Raw genomic sequence first — 18,330 nt, forward strand, 5'->3', positions numbered from 1 at the left:
ACGTGGCGCGTGTTGGTTCGTCCGTGACGCCAACTCGCCTGCCCACGAGTGCGCGTCTTAAATTTCCGTTGAAAATGTTTTTTTTTATTTTTTTTAAATTCAGGAAAAATTCGAAAAAAAATCCCAAAATATACTAGCCGTTTATAGCCGTTTTTTACAAATTTTTAATTTTTTTATTTTTTTAAGCCCCCAATCACTTCTATAAATATCAAATCATTCCCACAAATTAATCCACCATAAAAAAAAAACTCTTTATTCTCACTCAAACACTCTACATTCTTCATCTTAACACATTATTCTTCTCCCAAATTTAATTCATTCATAGATCCATTTGAGCAAATGCGTCGAATAATGGAAGAATTGCTAGAAGAAGATCGACGTAGGGAGGAGGAGGAAGCCGCGGCGCCTCAAAGGCGATCCCGGTTTTGCATCCATCGTAACCGGGAGGAAGCCGCCGCAAGGTTGGTACGCGATTACTTCTATGAGAACCCGGTATGGGGAGAGACCTACTTCCGTCGTCGTTTCCGCATGCGGAAACCGCTATTTATGCATATCGCAAATACATTGGCAGCCCGGAAAGAGTACTTCCAAGAAGGGTTCGACGTCGTTGGTCGTCCCAGTCACACGACGCTTCAGAAATGTACTGCAGCAATCCGTCAACTTGCTACTGGACAAACGTCGGATTTGTTCGACGAATACCTGCACATTGGGGAAAGCACTGGGAGACTATGTTTGATGAACTTTTGCAAAGGCGTCCGGGCAGTCTTCACCGACAAATTTCTCCGGAAGCCAAGCACCGCAGATTGTCAGTTTCTGCTCCGACTTCACGAACAAGTGCTCGGATTCCCCGGGATGCTTGACAGCGTCGATTGCATGCATTGGCAGTGGAAGAATTGCCCTGTGGCGTGGAGGGGGTCATACACGAGCACCCACAGAGGCACCCACCCCACCGTTATACTCGAGGCCGTTGCAGACTACCGGCTATGGATTTGACATGCGTATTTCGGGGTCTCCGGATCGAACAACGACGTCAACGTGCTCAACCAATCCGACCTCTTAAGCGAAGTTTTGAATGGTAAAGCGCCGGCCATCAACTTCATCGCTAACAACCGCCGGTATAAAATGGGGTACTATCTTGCCGATGGCATCTATCCGAAGTGGCCAACCTTCGTGAAGACGTTCAACAGGCCGATGAACGAAAAACAGACTCTTTTTGCGCAGAAGCAAGAGGCTGCTCGCAAGGATGTGGAGAGAGCGTCTGTGGTTCTCCAAGCTCGATTCAACATTATCAAAGCCCCATCTCATACGTGGTTTATGGAGAATATGATCAACATCATGTATACGTGCATAATCTTGCGCAACGTGATTGTCGCTGACGAAGGACCTGAGGCGGGAAATTGGTTCGACCCTGAAACCCCGGGAAGGTCTACCGCAAGTAGTCCGCCTCGCAGTGGAGTGCATCCGTCTTTGTAAAAACGGCTGTCTATTCGGGCAAGGACACGTGATTCTACCGCCCATGCCCAACTCCAAGAGGATCTAATGGAGCACATTTGGGCAAAATTTGGCAACCAGTAGACGCACATGATCATCATTAGACAACTCTTTCTTCGGCTTCTTTGAGTTTTGAGATTTTGAATTTAGAGAGAGTGAGCGGAAGATTTTAAATTATGTATTTTTAAATTTTTTTTAGGATTTTAATTATGTGTGTTTTTTTTTAGAATTTTAAGTTGTAATTTTATTTTATTTAATGAAGTGTGTTTTTATTAATTGAATTTGTTGGAAATAAAAAAAAAATGAAATTGAATGAATAGTTAATGGATGAGATGGTTAAGAGACTTTTAAGAGATGGAGGGATGTATGAGATGTCTCTTAGTTAAGAGATGGGGTGAAAAGTACAATGGGCCCCATGAATAGTGAATAGATGAGACGGTTAAGAGACGGATAAGAGACGGAGATGCGAATGGCCTTAGTCATTTTTTTTGGATGAGTAGAGTAACTTTAGATTAATTTTATGGGTCAATCTCATAACATTTTAAGTTTACAGTTTAAATGATTAGTTTTAATGGGATTCATAATTGTCCTATAAGATATTTTTTTTATTTTTAAGGGATGTGATCAAATGCAAACTCTAAATACTGTGCAAAACTCCAAACTATAATTTGGACGGACCGTTAGAAAATGTCAACAGATGATAAAATAATAGCAACAAAAAATGTCTAACACACTCCAATTTTTTGATGTGTCATTTATTTAATGATAAGACATATATGTACATTGATGTGTATAAAAATAGAGACACAATCAAACATTTATATTGGTGAGTTGTAAACTATAATTGTGATTTAAAAATTCCAGCTTCGACATTACCACCAATTCATTAAAAAAAATAGTTATATGAGACAATTGATAATTGTAAAAAAAGGTTACCGTTTAATTCATAATATTGAAAATTGTAAAATTAATTACTAATTACAAGTCCGTCAATAATTATAATTATAATAATATTTCATTTTATTTAGTTCTCATAATTTAGGGGATGATATGATAAAACTCATTTCATATGACGCATGACTATATTAGAAAATTTGAGAAGTTCAATTTTTAAACTTTTAACTAAATACTAGACTTTTTTTAGGGTAAATGCATCGGCGTGATTAGAGGCTTAAGCACGTTGTTGTGTGCTTATCCATAATTCGTAAACACACCAGGTCATTGTGCAGGCGCTGGTGTGCTTAATCACACATTTAGGAGAACTAGATGTGGTTGGTATTTGTTTTAAAAATTACATATATAATTAAAAAAATTAAAATTACTATAAAATAGTCATTTTTCAATACTTATTTTTTACTTACTTTTTAATACTACTACTTTTGCTTCTAAGTTGTAAACATTTATCTACACTTCATAATTTCCTTTTTAATCTTCTTTCTCTCATACGCTTCATCTTCTCATTCAAATAATGGGAGCACACATATACTCTTCGAGAATTGGTTCATCGCCCATTTCCCAATATATTGAATCAATTGAACTCTCAGATGGAGAAGAAGCTCCAAAACTGAAGCGTTCATAACATATTCGGCGGAGGATGTCACAAGAATATTCAAGTGTTATATCGATATTTATGAAAATTCAGTTGTCTAATTAAACATGATTTGCGCTAATAATTGTAATAGGTTTTATCTAACTATAATATGGAGTACTCCGTATAATATAAAGATCTGATACATACTACTAATATAAGTTATACAACTGTCATAGTGAAATTAAATCAATTAACTTAACATTCAAAAAAGAAGCCTGTCTCCTAACAATCACCCAAAATTGCATCTTTACTTGTACTATACATGAAATTAAAAATTAAAATAAAACCATATATTTTTTAACAAAATGCACATGGTAATTTAATATAAAAAAAAATTTAATGAAATTTTAGTCGTTGTATGATGTGGGAAATGATCTATCTGGAATAATAGATTACTTAGAAACTAAAAATGTGGTCGGTAATGATGAGTGTTGGGACGGACTTTTTTTTTTGTTATCGAATCCGCCTTTTGGCGGAGTCCGACTAATCTTGCTCGACCGATGTTGGGATTCAATACGCACAAGACTTTCACACACTCAGGTGAATCACACACACACTCACAGTTGTATGATAACTCACAATGCAGAAGAACACACACTCACACTTAGAGTATCGAAGATGGTAATCTTGGAGAGAAAACTTGAAAACTCTTTATTGATTTTCACTTTCGGAATATACCTCACCCCAGTTAGGATCTTTATAGAGCCATCTTGCAAACTTAGCTTCACTTTCCCTATCCCTTTGATCTGACACACATGGTTATTTCCAAGAACTACAGTCCCTGATGCTTCCTGAAGATCATGAAACCAAGATTTGTTGGGGCACATATGGAAGCTGCACCCTGAGTCCATTATCCACCTGTGACTGATCCCATTATCACTGACATTCATGAGTTGAGCAGGGGGATCAGTACTCTCTACACAATCAGAAGTGTTGTGGCCCTCAGAGGCTAGTTTTCTCTTCCAGGCATGGCAGTCCTTCTTCAAGTGCCCTGGTTTCTTGCACCAAAAACATGCTCTGGTTTCCTTCTGAGCATCAGAACTTGAGGGTTTAGAGCCCTCAAACTTTTTCTTGAAGTTCTGCTTTTTGAACTTCTTCACATTCAAGGCCTCTGCAGCTTGAACATTGGAGCTTGCAGAGCCTCTGCTGGTAGTCTTCTGGAGTTCCTTAGCCATCAAGGCCGAGTAGACTTCTGCATAGGTGATAGGCTTATCTCTGCCATAGATAATTGCATCACTCAACTGGTCATACGAGCTAGGCAAGGCATTCAATGTAAGAATGGCCTTGTCTTCATCTGAAATTTTAACATCCACAGAGCCCAGATCATCAATGATCTTGTTGAACTCCTCCAACTGCTCTATGATAGATTTTTCACCAGAAAAACTATAGGCATAGAGCCTCTTCTTGAGATACAGCCGGTTAGCCAAAGATTTTGCCAGGTAAACTTCATCTAACCTGTTCAAGATCTCCACCGCAGTCTTGGCTTCTTGAACTTCCCTCAAGACCTTATCTCCAAGGCACAGAATCACTGCAGAATGTGCCTTGAGCTGCATCTCCTCCATCTTTGCCTGAGCTTTATCATCAAGCATTGGAGCCTTTCCTTTCTCTTCTGTATTTGCAAGAACTGCGGCCAAGCCTTGTTGAATCAAGACCGCCTTCATCTTCATCTTCCACAGGCTATAATCATTCTTGCCTGTGAACTTTTCTGCATCAAGCCTTGCTGCCATCTTTGAAACCGTTTGATCCTCTGCAAATCAGCTTCAATATCCCCTTCCCACAGACGGCGCCACTTGTTGGGATCGTCGACTGCAACATTAGTTTGATATTGTCCGCTTTGGGTCAAGCCCGCACGGATTTGTTTTTGGGTCACTCCCAAAAGGCCTCAAACTAATTGGGGTTGGACAGGAATTATATACACCTTCCAACTTCCCTCCCTCATCCGATGTGGGATGGGTTTGTAACCCAACAACCGAGGTTGCAGATTAAGGCCGAAAGTCTCTCAACGGGTACCGGGGTTTGAACCCGTGACATCAAGGTCACCACAGCTCTGCGTTGCGACGGACTTTGATTATTCATTTGTTTTAGTGTAAATTCAATTCAGTCCCCGAAATTCATTATTAATCCATTTTCCGTTTGTCATATCAACATTTTAAATTTTAGTAACAATCAAGAATTAAATTACAAAATTTCAATCACATTTGTTAAATTCATTACTTTTTTTATTAGAGGGAACATTTTTTTTTTGTCCACGAACTTTGCCAAAGTATCATTTTAGGTCCGTGAACTTTGAAAATATCATTTAAGGTCCACCAACAATAGATTAATATCATTTGAAGTACTTTTTACTATTTCCAAGTTTTTTTGGACAAAAATACCATCAATACCTTAAAGTGTATATATTTTTAATAAAGTTATCATATATTCATATTTTTTTATAAATATCTTTACAATATATTTTTGACAAATTTTCTAAATATAATTTGACCTTAAATATTATCACTTAATTTTGTGACATGCAAGTAAAATTGCTTCTTCAATTTTTATATTAATTTTTTTTAAAATTGAATAAAGAACTTTTCTTTAATAATAAAAAATTGAATAAAGATCTTTTCTTGCATGTCACAAAATTAAATGATAATATTGAAGGTCAAATTATATTTAGAAAATTTGTCAAAAATATATTTTAAAGATATTTATAAAAAAAATATGAGTATATGATAAATTTATTAAAAATATACACCCTTTAAGATATTGAGGGTATTTTCATCGAAAAAAACTTAAAAATATTAAAAAGTACTTCAAATGATATTAACTCATAGTTGGTGGACCTTAAATGATATTTTCAAAGTTCACGGACCTAAAATGATATTTTGGTAAAATTTGTGGACCAAAAAAGATGTTCCCTCTTTTTATTATTCTATAATTTATATGTGTATTCAAAATAAGATACTATTTGTAAATTAAACATAAATAGTTAAAATGTAGAAAATTAATTAAATAAAATATAAAAATGACTTAAATTTAAATTCTAAAATTACTTAATAAAAATAAAAATTATATTAATATTAGTTTGCCTGCAATTGGGTGGGCTACGGCTTATGGATTCATGTTGTGGGCTTTTGGTTTCGTTCATCGATGTTGTGTCTTTGTCAAACACTTTCATCAGTTCCGTCCCGAAAGATTATGGATTTTCTAATTTTAGAAAAGAAAAATATAAGCCTAGAAAAGAAAAATCTGTATTACCAGAAAATAAGACTCCAGTTTCCGGGGTCGAAACCCCACCAATTTTAATAAAGAAGCAGCAACAGAAAAGAAATGATGAAGACAGCAGAGCAGAGCAGAGGATTTGGTGGCCATAAAATAAAACAATCGAGTGAAACATTTGGTACCTATAATCGCTACAAGTGAAGAAGAAAATGAAGGACGTAGAAATAGATTCATGAATACCACTTGTATTTATAGGTATACCTTAAGATCCAATGAGCTTCTTCCATCGAGCATATCCCAGGACAAGAACAAATAGCACCCCACACACAGCTGTCATCAGCCCAACAACTTCACCGAATATCCCATCTATGTTGTACAGCGTGCATGGAATATTCATTCCAAATATTCCAGCTACACCAGTTTCCACTGCAATGGCGAATGAAGCACTCGTCAAAGTCAACTGCAGCTGAATAAGTTCGTTTCTTTGATTGTCAAGCTGGATATTAACATAATCTTCTGTGTCATCGATATATTCTCGTACCTGCACGTTTATTATACACAAAGTAAGATACCTTTATAAAATATGATATCTGGCCGATAATTTGCTATTAAAGTACGATTCTCCGTGAAAAAAGTTCAGAAAACTTTAGCAATCCGGATTTTAAAACTCATTGCTTGCACAAATCAACACCAGAGGGAACAATAGCAGGTAACATATTGCCATATAAAGTAAGACGGGCAATATGTTAAGCAACCAGTGATAGTTATGAGGTTTAATAGCTACAACTAACAAACCTAGCTTAATACAGATGCTTGAGGAGAATAGCAGGTAGCATATTGACTAAGTGTATAAATTATTAAAAAGCTACACTAAAAGATCAAGAAATACAGAGTATACTGGGAAGAAGAAAACTCACAGATAGAATTTTGTTACGGGTGCCATCCAATTGCATGAAGTATGCTTCAAGAAGCATTTCTAGGTCCTCTACATCCTGGTCATTCAGATAATTGCTCACAAGACTACCACTTCTGGCAGAGTTGATCCGACGGAGATTAGGTGCACCAGGAACAATGCTATTGGATGCAGGATCAAAGGACTCAGCTTGTTGATTCTGTATCCACTTCCGAGTTAAGTATAGTTGTGCCATATCTTCATTGTCATCTAAAAGATGTTCAATTTCATCCCTCACCTACCACCATGCCAAGTGTTGAATCAAATAGTAAGTAAAGTATGACTGATCAGCTTGTACTCGAGTCATAACAGCCAAATAATAGTAATCCAGCTTCTTGGAGTTTTACTTGCTTTGGAGTCTACGTTTACACTTGTAATCTCAAACCATACATAATCTTAAGAATACATCTAGTTGTTCTTGCTGACATGAAATAACAACCAGGTACTGCAAAGTAAGATACTACGGAGTACTTTTTAAAACTAATTCATGTATGCATAATAAGATATTATGATCTGAAAATTTGACGGTAAAAAGGAATCTCCGCGTCCAATATTATCTAATAAAAGAGAGTCAAAGATGGAATTAGATCCAGAATGCAGTTTCAGCTGAAGGATGAGTTCAGTTGCAACTAAGTAAGTAATACTTACAGTACAATACATTATAGATTCACAGTACTAGGACTAGTTGGGTTATCATAAGGTTTTAATATCTTCCAGAACAATGAGTCAATGCTAGCGATATGAAAATCTTGAACCGGGCTTCGCAATTATTGACACTAAATGGAGTCACTTAGCTAGCTTCATAGGTCCTATTAGGAGGTCCCTCTAACAGATGCTAGCAATCCTAAACAATCAATAGCCTTACTTGCATGTCATGTGCACCAGCACTTCCAGTTCCGTTATGAAACAAGAAAGAAAACACATTCCTTCCAATTGATGCCTGAAGGCTCAACAACTTTTTTACCCTTCTTTCAATTCAGATAGGACCAATCATTAACAAGGTGATCAAGTGGAACATTGAACAAGAAAAAAGACATGAGAACACACAACTAATATCAGTGACACACTAAAGCCTCATTTACAAACCAGGCAATGGTTTGACATAAATGATGTTGGATCTCATGTGGAAGCAGTACTGCAGAAAAAAACAGTGAAAGGAGAAGCTACGTAATTTACACATAATAGACGCTCAACACTGGACTCTGGTTACATATAATACAACAGCTAACACCGCGTATTAGAGTTGAGATAAGGTGAAAGGGCAAACAACACAGTTTCCACCTAAAATTTGCATATGGTGATGGTTAAAACACAACACTTGTAGCATTTTTGGGGTTGGGAATTGGGATAGACAGGGAAATGGCATTTTGGACTATTAGCGACAGAATATTTAAAACGAAATCCATTTGCGAAATTGCATCATCTTGATTTACAAAAATATGTACAGTTATTTGTCTATAGAAATGGGTAATTTCTTGCGAGACAGAAAAAAGATTTTACCTTTTGTACCCGTGCAAGCAAACGAGTGAGATTACTTTTCAAACTCCGCACTTGCTCAAGGTTCTTGGTGCTAACACTTATGGCCAGTTCATCTAAAGCAGGGTAAGCATCCCTCTCAAGTTCAGCAACACTGGAGTCTAAATATGTGCACACAACCTCTAGTGCTATTTCGAGGACCTGGAACTCAAAAGGAAGTTCATCTTGCAAACCATCAGCAGTTTCTGGAGCAGCTAACCATTCTCCAGCAGTGGCAGATTGCATTTCATTGTCTTGAGATGTTTTCTGAGGCAATTGCCGTCTCAGCTGATCCACAAATGGCAGAACCTCCTGTCGAAGAGGATCAAGTAACAACACTTCTTCCGCTGTAACTATTGCTCTTATAAATTCCAAATTGACAATCATGGCTTTTTCCCTAGCTTCAAAATTAAACAAGGAGAATACAACATACTTATAAGATTCCACACAAAGGTTCCAAATAATAAGAAGTTACTGTAGTTTTGGTTACTACCCATGACCCCAACAGAAATCAGTAGCGTACAAAGATGACGCTTAATTGAGGCCATCAATTTCACCAGAAAAACAACAAAATCAACAGAGAAGCGCAGCAAGCACAAAACAAACTGAAAGAGGCAAAATTGGGGATTTCTGTACCAAGAATGCTGGAGGAATGAGAGAAAATAGGGCCGAGAATCCTCAAATCCCTAGCGGGAATCGAGACGCGCTTGATGATGACGGACTTATCGCACTCGATCAGTTCCGACTGGCCGAGGCGATCCATCCGCATCCAGAGGCGAGAGCCAACGGCCTTCTTTTTGGCGGAAGCCTTGCTGGTAGTGACCGCGGCCTCGATCGCCGGAGGAGGAGGAGGCAGCGTGGGCGGGACGGACTTCTTCTTCCGCCGGAACGTCAGCTTGCCCATCTCTGCCTCTCTCTCTCTCAATCACTCTCTGTGCGTAGGTATATGAATTCTTCTACCTCTCTCTAGGTTATGGGATTGGGGAGAAATTCCTTTTCCGGAATTCGTCTTCTTCCATAGAATATGTGAGTTAGGTTTAGTTACCTCCTCCTTCTAACTCAATCTTTTGGGATTTTCTCTGCACTCTGCAACGGTTAAGGAGAAACCAATTTCACCGGTTTAAGGAAAATATTTTTTTTTTCTAATTAATAGGCCAAGTAAGAATGAGCATTTCGATTTTGAATTTTGTGGATAATTAACTTCAAATTTATAATTTTATATTTTATTTATAAACTATACACGATCGAAAATTAAAATTTTAGTAGTATAATTTGAAAGATAATTGAGCATTTAATAAATAGACACTTTTTTCTACTTGGGTCGAATTTAATAAATGAAAAATCACGTTCGATGTATATCGCATAGTTTGATATCATATTATAAATCGGACTTTGAAGATGAAAATCACATATTTATCTAAGAATAATATTGCTAATTAGGAAAAATCACATTTTCCATCTAGAATAATATTGTTAAAATTAGAAAAATGTGTTTTATCCAAATTATTAATCCTCCGATTCTTTTAAATATTTGTAAAAAAATACATATAAAAACTTAGTGCTAATATTTTGAGGGATGCTATAAGATATCCAAATCAATCATAACTAATCGCTTTGATTTAAATTAGATTACACTAGAGTTCTAATCATCAGTAAATTCACTTTATTTACTTATTCTGAATTAGGAAAAAACAAATCCAATGAAGCTAATTGTGAAACCTAAGCTCACTATTTGTAATTGAAGAGTGGTTGAGCAATGTGATCGAGTAAATTACAAAAGCATGCCTTTGACCGAAGCCAAATTCTTTACATAGATTGATAGTTGAAAATAAAGCTCATATAAATAATTTAGATCACTCATTATATTTATATACAGTGTTGATGAGTTTGAATTTTATAATAGCAACATTATCAATGATTAAAATCTCTGCGGGATTTTTTTTTGTTACAGGAGAGGGCACAGCGAGGGCATAGCTCTTAAGAAAATACTAAAGCCTATCTAGCTCGAACATATGAGGTTCCCAAACGATCACACGGATCACTTTCAAATGTCATAGTGCCAATTTTTAACAAAAAAATAAATAAATTATTAATTAATACATTAAACGTGCTATTGCACATGCCTCCCAATAGTGGAGTACCTTATTTTTCTTGCTCATTTTTAATACTCCTACTTCAATAAGTTGAATGAGAATATGAACTTGTTTTGATAATACTGAGTTGGACGACCAACAACAAACAGCAACTTAAATTTTCGAATTAGACCCATTATCATAAAATCAATTTTGATGTATAGGGTAATTCTATTTATGACCTCTTTTTATTACTTTCTATAGTCCGTCTTACAGACAAATGCATAAATATAAAATTGGAAGCAGTTTAACTAAGTAGACTTTCATCAGGCAGAGTCTGGAGCAGAAATTTAAAAAACAGATAAGATGATTATACTTCGTTGGATTAACACCGAGTATAACTAATGCATTTCATCCAAGTAAAATGATATACTACTATATTGCAGGATCCTCACCTGCGACAAGAAATTCATTACTTTTCCGACAATATTTGCTGAAGCAGTCACAACCTGTAACAAGAATGGCGCAAGAAAACGATCAATTTCAAGAACACACTCCACAATAACTGAGAATCTTCCACATGTACATAGCAGCAATGAAATCTGAAGTCAATCATCTCTACTCGTGCAAATGTTCAATGATCTCAATCACTCACTTCAACAGAAGACATTTGGCTGTTAGCCACCAGTGTGCTCATCGTATCCACAACCATCTAAATGAAAGGTAACCAAGTTGAAAGTTCTTGTCCCAGAAAAACTACCCCATTGATCATATCAACCTGAATCAACGTTTGTAACTATGCCAGTCCAACCACCAAGGAGAAGTGGGAACAAGGGCATTCGTTGTACCTGATTTGATGATAAGTAGAAATCATAAAACAGAGGCAGGCCTTCCTACCTATATCTAAAAGAAACGACCCTAAAGCTCAGGAACTGAGAATACCAAGTACCCGTTGTCCCAGCGTACTCTAATCTCCCTCCCTACTTGCAGCCTTTTCTCTCTTATGATTTTACCCCATTTACCAATCAGGTTGTAGTAACTTCCACGCCACTTCAACTTCATAACATACACATCACCCATATCATAATCCCGAGCATTGATTCCAACTTGATGTTCATTCCTTAACTGCTCCCGAGATTGGTGAGTCCAGTAGAAGAGGATGTGATCCTCTACTGCTTTTCCTGGTAATGTAAGGAAAGGATGATTTGTATCCACATCGGACAATGTGAGAGCTTTCTTAATAGGCCAATTATCAGGACCCGGTGTTGCTGTGACATAATGCTCCTCTGGAATAGAGAAGTATAAGCAATTATTTAACCAGCGCAATCTGATCTCTTGCCCAACACCAAGCCCTTTATGTCTAATAACATTAGCCCACTTCGCAACTAGGTTATAGTAATTCCCACGCCACCTTAATTTCAACCCATAAATTTCACCTGTGTCATAGTCTCGAACATTAATAGGCACCTGCTCTTCTTTCCTCAAATTTTCCCTTTCTTGTGGCGTCCATTGTGAAAGAATATGCTCTTCAACCAACTTACGAGGCAATGGAAGGAAAGGATGAGTAGTGTCAACATCTGACGAGGTCAGGATTTTTCTAATAGGCCAGTGGTCCTGCAGCCTTTGGTCTTGCACCAAGGGTGGTGCTGTAATCAAGCGGACTGGTGGAGGAACTACAACAATCTGCTGTTGTGGTACTGAGAAATGTAAGCAGCCATTAAACCATCGTAGTCTAATTTCCTGCCCAACATCAAGTCCCTTTCCACGGATAACTTTTCCCCATTTCCCAATGAGATTATAATAGCTCCCACGCCACTTCAATCTCATCACATACATATCGCCATTGTCATCATCCTGAGCATTAAACCCCACTTGTCCTTCAGCTCTTAAGATTTCCTGATCTTGAGGTGTCATGTACAATACGATGTTAGTTTCAACTTGTTGCCGGGACAACGTTAGGAAAGGGTGGGTAATATCAATATCAGAGAGCGTAAGTGCTTTTTTGATTGGCCACTGATCTGGCACCTCAGGAACCGCGCTATAGTACGAAGACCTCTTCATTCCTAAAGCTCAAAAAAGGTCAAACATGAGAACTCTTACCAGTCAATTATAGATAGTCTTAAAGAACAACTTGCCATTATAAACTATCCTAGTAGAACAAAATTTCCAGACTCGCCCCTTAGTTGCTATAAAACCCCATCACCATTCCAACTTCTAAGCAATTACAGTTCTAAACTTAGCCTGACATAGCTGAAACTTATCAGCTACTAGCAACCGTATTACTTTGGGCACCAACAATAGCTATAAGCTACACAATATTTGAGAAGTCTACTAATAAATGAATGGAAAAACTGTACGCTCAAGCGTTATGCTACAACTATTTTTTTAAATATTTAATAAGAAAAACCTCAATCACTTGACATGGAAAGAATATCGAATGAGAACATGCAGAAAACATAACAGTATAATTTCACCTTTACATAAAGGCAACCAATAAAGTTTCCAAATTTCACTCGATTAAATGGGAAATAAAATCCAATTAATACGGAATGTATAAAAAAACCCTGAAAAGTGAAAATAACAAGATTATCGCACGGCGTGATAAAAAAACAGCGATGTCAACAAGAGAATTAATTACATGAATTATCCAGAAACATCCAAAATCTCATCTTTCAACCCTAATTCGGATACAACGTCAAAACCGAAGAAGGAGCTTACTGCGGTGAATTTACTTGATAAAAGAGGGAAAAAGCCCTAGATCCTCGCAAGATGAGAGTACAAGTAAGTAGCGAAACCCGATCGGGAGAAAATAAACGAGGAGATTATCGGATTGGATTCATAAATTGAGGAGATTAGGAGGCCGTGGCTGCGTCAGAGGAGAAAAAGCGCGCGGTGGCGGTGGCGGCGGCAGCGGAGGTGGGGGAAGGGGGTGTTGAGTAGGTGAAAGGATGTTTGTACGCCGCGTTTGATTATGAACGAGAAATATGAAATGGGCAAGGAGAAGAAATGGGTAATGATTGAATTGGAAATGGAGGTGGACATGTCACACCTCTTGCCAAGGATATTCACTCTTTTGGACCAAATTATTTATCAACAAGAATGTCACGAATTTTGATAAATAGAAAGAAAATTATTCCAAGTAATTTTAGTAGAATAAGATACGATTATTTATTATACACGAAAAGAGTAACATTTATTTATTATACTTTATGCTTTAGAAAAAACAAATATGATGTTATCCTTGCCAAAAGAGATACTACTCCATTTGTCCCCAGTTATTAATTACTATTTCTTTATTAGTCTATTCTATAAAATATAAATTTTTTAATTAATTTTAAAATAATTAAATAACACATTATTTTTATAAGTATACGTCATTTTATTTACAATTTATAATATTATATTACACTATTAATGAGGTAGCTCACTCTACACTAACACTACTTACACTATCCTTTATCTCTTTCTTATTTTCCAATTATACATTATAACTCGTGCCGAATCAAATATTTATACTTTTCAGGGATGGAGCATGTTTGATATCCATATTAAGAAAATGGATGTTAAAAAAGCTCAACCAGATTTTGACCAAGAAATTCATGGATAAGGTGTTGTTTCGTTTGTGTTTGATACATGACGGAAGTGGTCACTAATTAGCTATCTATTTATTTCATACTCCGTATAGATATGGTTAGTAGCACAATGTGAGAATAGTATTGGCATAGTAATCCCTAACGTTTTTATAGAGATTTATGTCACCGTACTGTCACACAAGATCAGGCTCTCAAACTTGAAATTTCAGCCGTAACTCGACCTCCCCTCTTTTTAGCTCAAAATTTTCGTCGAACCTGCAACTGCAAGAAGGAGAGCGGTACAACTAATTCAAATCCAAAAATTTAAAAATATTCAAACTGATCTTAGCAAAAGAGCGTAAGAGCATGCACAACGGTGGACGGACGGCGACCGTCTGTCCGTGCCGCTGGCAAGAACAAGGTCCACCGCCGCTGCGCTCGCGCCGCTGGCACGGCGCTGCTCGCTGCATCGAGCACGTCCGTGCCAGCGAGCAGGCGACGTCGCGAGCAGCGATTGGGCAACGGCATAGCCGTTGCCTTTGAATTTTTTTTTTATTAAAAATCGATTTTTAATTAAAAAAACCGATTAAAAAAAAATTCACTTCCAAAAAAATATATATCCGTTTTTACCGTTTTTTCACTTTTTATTTTTTTTTAAATTTTTTCCCCCCAAAATACACATTTTCATCTATAAATACCCCACTTTCACACCCAAAAATTCACACAAAACTATACAAATCTCATCTTCATTCTCCCATATACATTCTCATCTTCATTCTCCCATATCCATTCTCATCTTCATTCTCTCATATCCATTCTCAATCTTTCTTCCACTCCTACATCTTAACAATGTCAGGCCAAGGCGATGACCCCCCCGTCCTCCCACGGTTGGAACCCCGAATGGTTCGGTTCACAACCGTTTTCTAGTCCGGAAATGGAATATTCGGCCCCTGCTCAAACCCAAAGTTCGGGCATTCCGGGTGGCTACTGGCCATACCCAATCGACTACCAAGGTGCCCCCGAAGGGCGATACGGGTGGACACCGGAGCCTAGGCCGACAGCCCCCTCCCAAACTCCGACTCCTCCTACTTGCGATGTCCGCACACCGTACACTCCGGCAGAGATGGATAAATTATTCACGGCGTACTTGGAAATCTCCTAAGATCCGGTGGTTAGCACGAACCAATCCGGCGATCACTTTTGGTGGCGCATCGGTCACCGGTACAATGAAAATCGACCGCCGGGAACGGTCGAGCACAACGAGAGTATGGTGCGCAACGCCATCTTCCGAGCCAACGATGAAATTGGCAAGTTCAATGGCTATTTCCTCCAGGAAGAGCGGAATGCCGGGAGCGGCCGGAGCGAGGTCGACATCATCACTGCCGCGATGAGCACCTACAAATCCTTGAACTACAAGCCGTTCAAGTACCTCAACGTTTGGCAGGAGACGCGGACGCACCCGAAGTATATGGGAGGCGTAACATCCTCCTTTAGCGGCTCCTTGACAAGGCTAATTTCATGCATAGGTCTAGAGTTTTAATTCGTAAAATTTCTGGGTCTAACGCACGTTTTAAGCCAGGTGTGTGAAGATTTTCGCCAGGTCCAGGAAAGGAGGAGGACAGTTGCGTGGACCTAGGAAATATGCAAATGAGTGGACATTATGCGGAAAATTGCTTGACGGAGGAAGCCTCGGAGTTGAAGGGTAGAATAGAGATTTCTACGAAGACTCTAGAAGGCTATGTCCGCGTCTATAAAAGGCAGAAGCATGCACGCTAACAGCCTGTAGCTTAGTTCACTTTTCACACACTTGGGTTCTTTTCGTGGGGAGATTCATGGGGGTCATGCACTGGGGTTTACTTTGAGCTTTCATATATTTTCGATTTGGTTGTAACACCGTCCTTCGGTGGGGGGCGAAGAAACAATTTAATTTCCGCTTTCATACTTTGCTGATTTTGCCAAGCTTCGCTGTTCGAAGCTCGGACCTCTGTTTGCTTTTACCGAATATTCTCTTATTGTAATACAAGTTTAATTTTCTGTTACGTCTGTTATGTTGATTTTTGGAATTTTGGAGTTTGATTGTTCGAGTTGGGTGCGTTTCGCAGTTGTTTTCTGAATTTAAGCAGGTTTGTGGTTGGATCTGGGTGATCGAAGTCTGTTTGTGGATGAATCGGAGGGTTGAGTTCGCTGGTGTTGTGGAGTTGTCTGTGATTGTTTGAATTCAGAGTTGATCGGAGCAGATCTGTGAAAACCGGAGTTATGGAGTCGATTGTGTCTGTTGTTGGGTTCGGATCACTTGGATCCGGAGTGGATTAAGCACCCGACGTGAATCTGAGCAAGATTTATTTAATTTTATGCCTAGTTTACGTGCTTTCATTTCATTTCGCCTAGTTTACGTAGATCTGATGTATTTCCGGTTCATAGCAAGTTTCCGGCATCCAAATCTTTATATTCTGTTCGAATCTAGTTATATGCTTTGTTTTCTCCATTTGCGTGCTTGAATCGGTTAGGAAATTGCATGTCGTTGTTAGTTGGAGCATGAGTTTGTTATTTGCAGCTTTAGCCGTACTTGCTATATTTGGAGTCATGGTCCCCACTGTTTTATTTTCCCTGTCTAGTCTTAGTTAGTTAGTCGTTTATTTAATCTAGGAAGTAACATGTGTCTCTCAGTATTGAAGTCTGATTCTATTACATTTTATGTGTCTTAGGTCTAGCATTTACATTTCGTGCCTAGATCTAGAGGTAGTTAAAATTCTCAACCCTTTTGCGTGGCAACAACCGCTTGTTTCCAGAGTCTCTAAGCACTACTTCACGAATCCATCTTGCTAATTTATAGTATTCGGGTTGAGGGATTTATTTTTGAAGGGGAGTCGAGTGTGTGAGTGTCCAACGACAAAAACACTCTGTGTTCTCTTGAGTTCCTGGACCTGGTGATCCAGTGGATTTAAGGAGCGTGGTGTCTTGACCGGGCACTTGCATTAGTTTTCTCTGTGCATACTTGCTTACTCCGTGTGAAACCACACTACTACCAGATCGTAGCCCTTCACTCCTCCAAACGGTCAAGGTCGGTATCTCTATCCGACGCCGGCTCCGAAGAAGTGGCTAGCCAACTCGCCGGAGCTAACTTGGGTAGCCCCGACGCCGGCCCGAGCGATTCCCAACGCCGACCGCAAGGAAGGAAGAAGGCGGCGGCCAACCGCCGTCGAGCCGCGGCTGCAACCGCCGATGCTCCAGTTCCCGCTCCCGTTCCCGCTCCCGTTTCCGTTCCATATGCTCCACCTCCATCCACCACCAACTCATTGTGGCAGCTTTTGGCCCAACTCAATATGGCCGATAGGTCCACTATGACCCCCTCGGAACTTCGATCGCACGAGGCCATGATATTGGGCCTCCAAAGACAATTGGGGGTTAGTGCCGCCGGATGAGTAGTCATCCACAGGGGTATTTTTAGATTTTAATTATGTAATTTTTAATTTTTAGGAGTTTAATTATGTAATTTTTAATTTTTAGTATTTTAATTATGTAATTATGTAATTTTTAGGATTTTAATTATGTTATTTTTATTTTATTTGTAATTTGTAATATTTATTGTGGGTTTTTAATGAATTTTAATATTATGGAAATGTTTTTGTTTAATTGAATTTTAAATTGAATTGTGTTCGTCCTTGCGGAAGAGCACAACTGTGGGTGTTGTGCTCTTGCCAGAAAGCAGGCAGAAAAAGTGGGGTCGGGCCCACAACCGTGCTCACTGGCAAGAGCACGGTTGTGGATGCTCTAACCAAATGGCAACAATGCTGGAAACAAATTGGCCTATGCAGACAAACTGAAGGGAGAGATCTCCGTCCCAAATGAATGTATTACTTGATTCTATATTACTTGATTCTATCATCTACTCATCTTTCCTACTTTTTAATATAATTTCTTAATTTTCAT

At 38.3% G+C, this 18,330-nt stretch overlaps 2 protein-coding genes across 4 annotated transcripts; both read right to left on the reverse strand.

Moving 5' to 3' along the window:
• Positions 1 to 6,394: 6,394 nt before the first annotated feature.
• Positions 6,395 to 9,861, reverse strand: LOC121792351 (magnesium transporter MRS2-4-like). The gene is made up of 4 exons (XM_042190259.1): positions 9,393 to 9,861; positions 8,742 to 9,157; positions 7,207 to 7,479; positions 6,395 to 6,830 (listed from the first exon to the last, which is right to left on the reverse strand). Exons 1-4 carry the CDS (start codon positions 9,658 to 9,660, stop codon positions 6,552 to 6,554), a joined length of 1,236 nt encoding a protein of 411 aa, XP_042046193.1. The 5' UTR covers positions 9,661 to 9,861; the 3' UTR covers positions 6,395 to 6,551.
• A 1,273-nt stretch (positions 9,862 to 11,134) lies between these two features.
• LOC121792352 lies at positions 11,135 to 13,897 on the reverse strand. Of its 3 annotated transcripts, none has more exons than XM_042190263.1 (2): positions 13,561 to 13,897; positions 11,135 to 12,891 (listed from the first exon to the last, which is right to left on the reverse strand). In XM_042190263.1, the coding sequence occupies exon 2, from the start codon at positions 12,887 to 12,889 to the stop codon at positions 11,747 to 11,749; it is 1,143 nt and encodes a 380-aa protein (XP_042046197.1). In that variant the 5' UTR covers positions 12,890 to 12,891; positions 13,561 to 13,897; the 3' UTR covers positions 11,135 to 11,746. The 3 variants fall into 3 exon arrangements, with proteins under 3 accessions (XP_042046197.1, XP_042046194.1, XP_042046196.1); XM_042190260.1 differs by having other exon boundaries at positions 13,547 to 13,897; XM_042190262.1 differs by having other exon boundaries at positions 13,467 to 13,897.
• Between the last annotated feature and the right edge of the window lie 4,433 nt (positions 13,898 to 18,330).

The sequence above is a fragment of the Salvia splendens genome, chromosome 2, assembly GCF_004379255.2.
Source record: "Salvia splendens isolate huo1 chromosome 2, SspV2, whole genome shotgun sequence".
Lineage (NCBI taxonomy): Eukaryota > Viridiplantae > Streptophyta > Magnoliopsida > Lamiales > Lamiaceae > Salvia > Salvia splendens.

What these genes read in the sequence shown, in the direction of transcription:
- LOC121792352 (XM_042190263.1), bottom strand. Translation starts at nt 12,889, where the DNA reads ATGAAGAGGTCTTCGTACTATAGCGCGGTTCCTGAGGTGCCAGATCAG.
- LOC121792351 (XM_042190259.1), bottom strand. Translation starts at nt 9,660, where the DNA reads ATGGGCAAGCTGACGTTCCGGCGGAAGAAGAAGTCCGTCCCGCCCACG. An exon ending in TCATTCCTCCAGCATTCTTG is followed by an intron (nt 9,158 to 9,392) that starts GTACAGAAATCC and finishes TTAATTTTGAAG; the next exon opens with CTAGGGAAAAAGCCATGATT. An exon ending in TGCTTGCACGGGTACAAAAG is followed by an intron (nt 7,480 to 8,741) that starts GTAAAATCTTTT and finishes GCATGGTGGTAG; the next exon opens with GTGAGGGATGAAATTGAACA.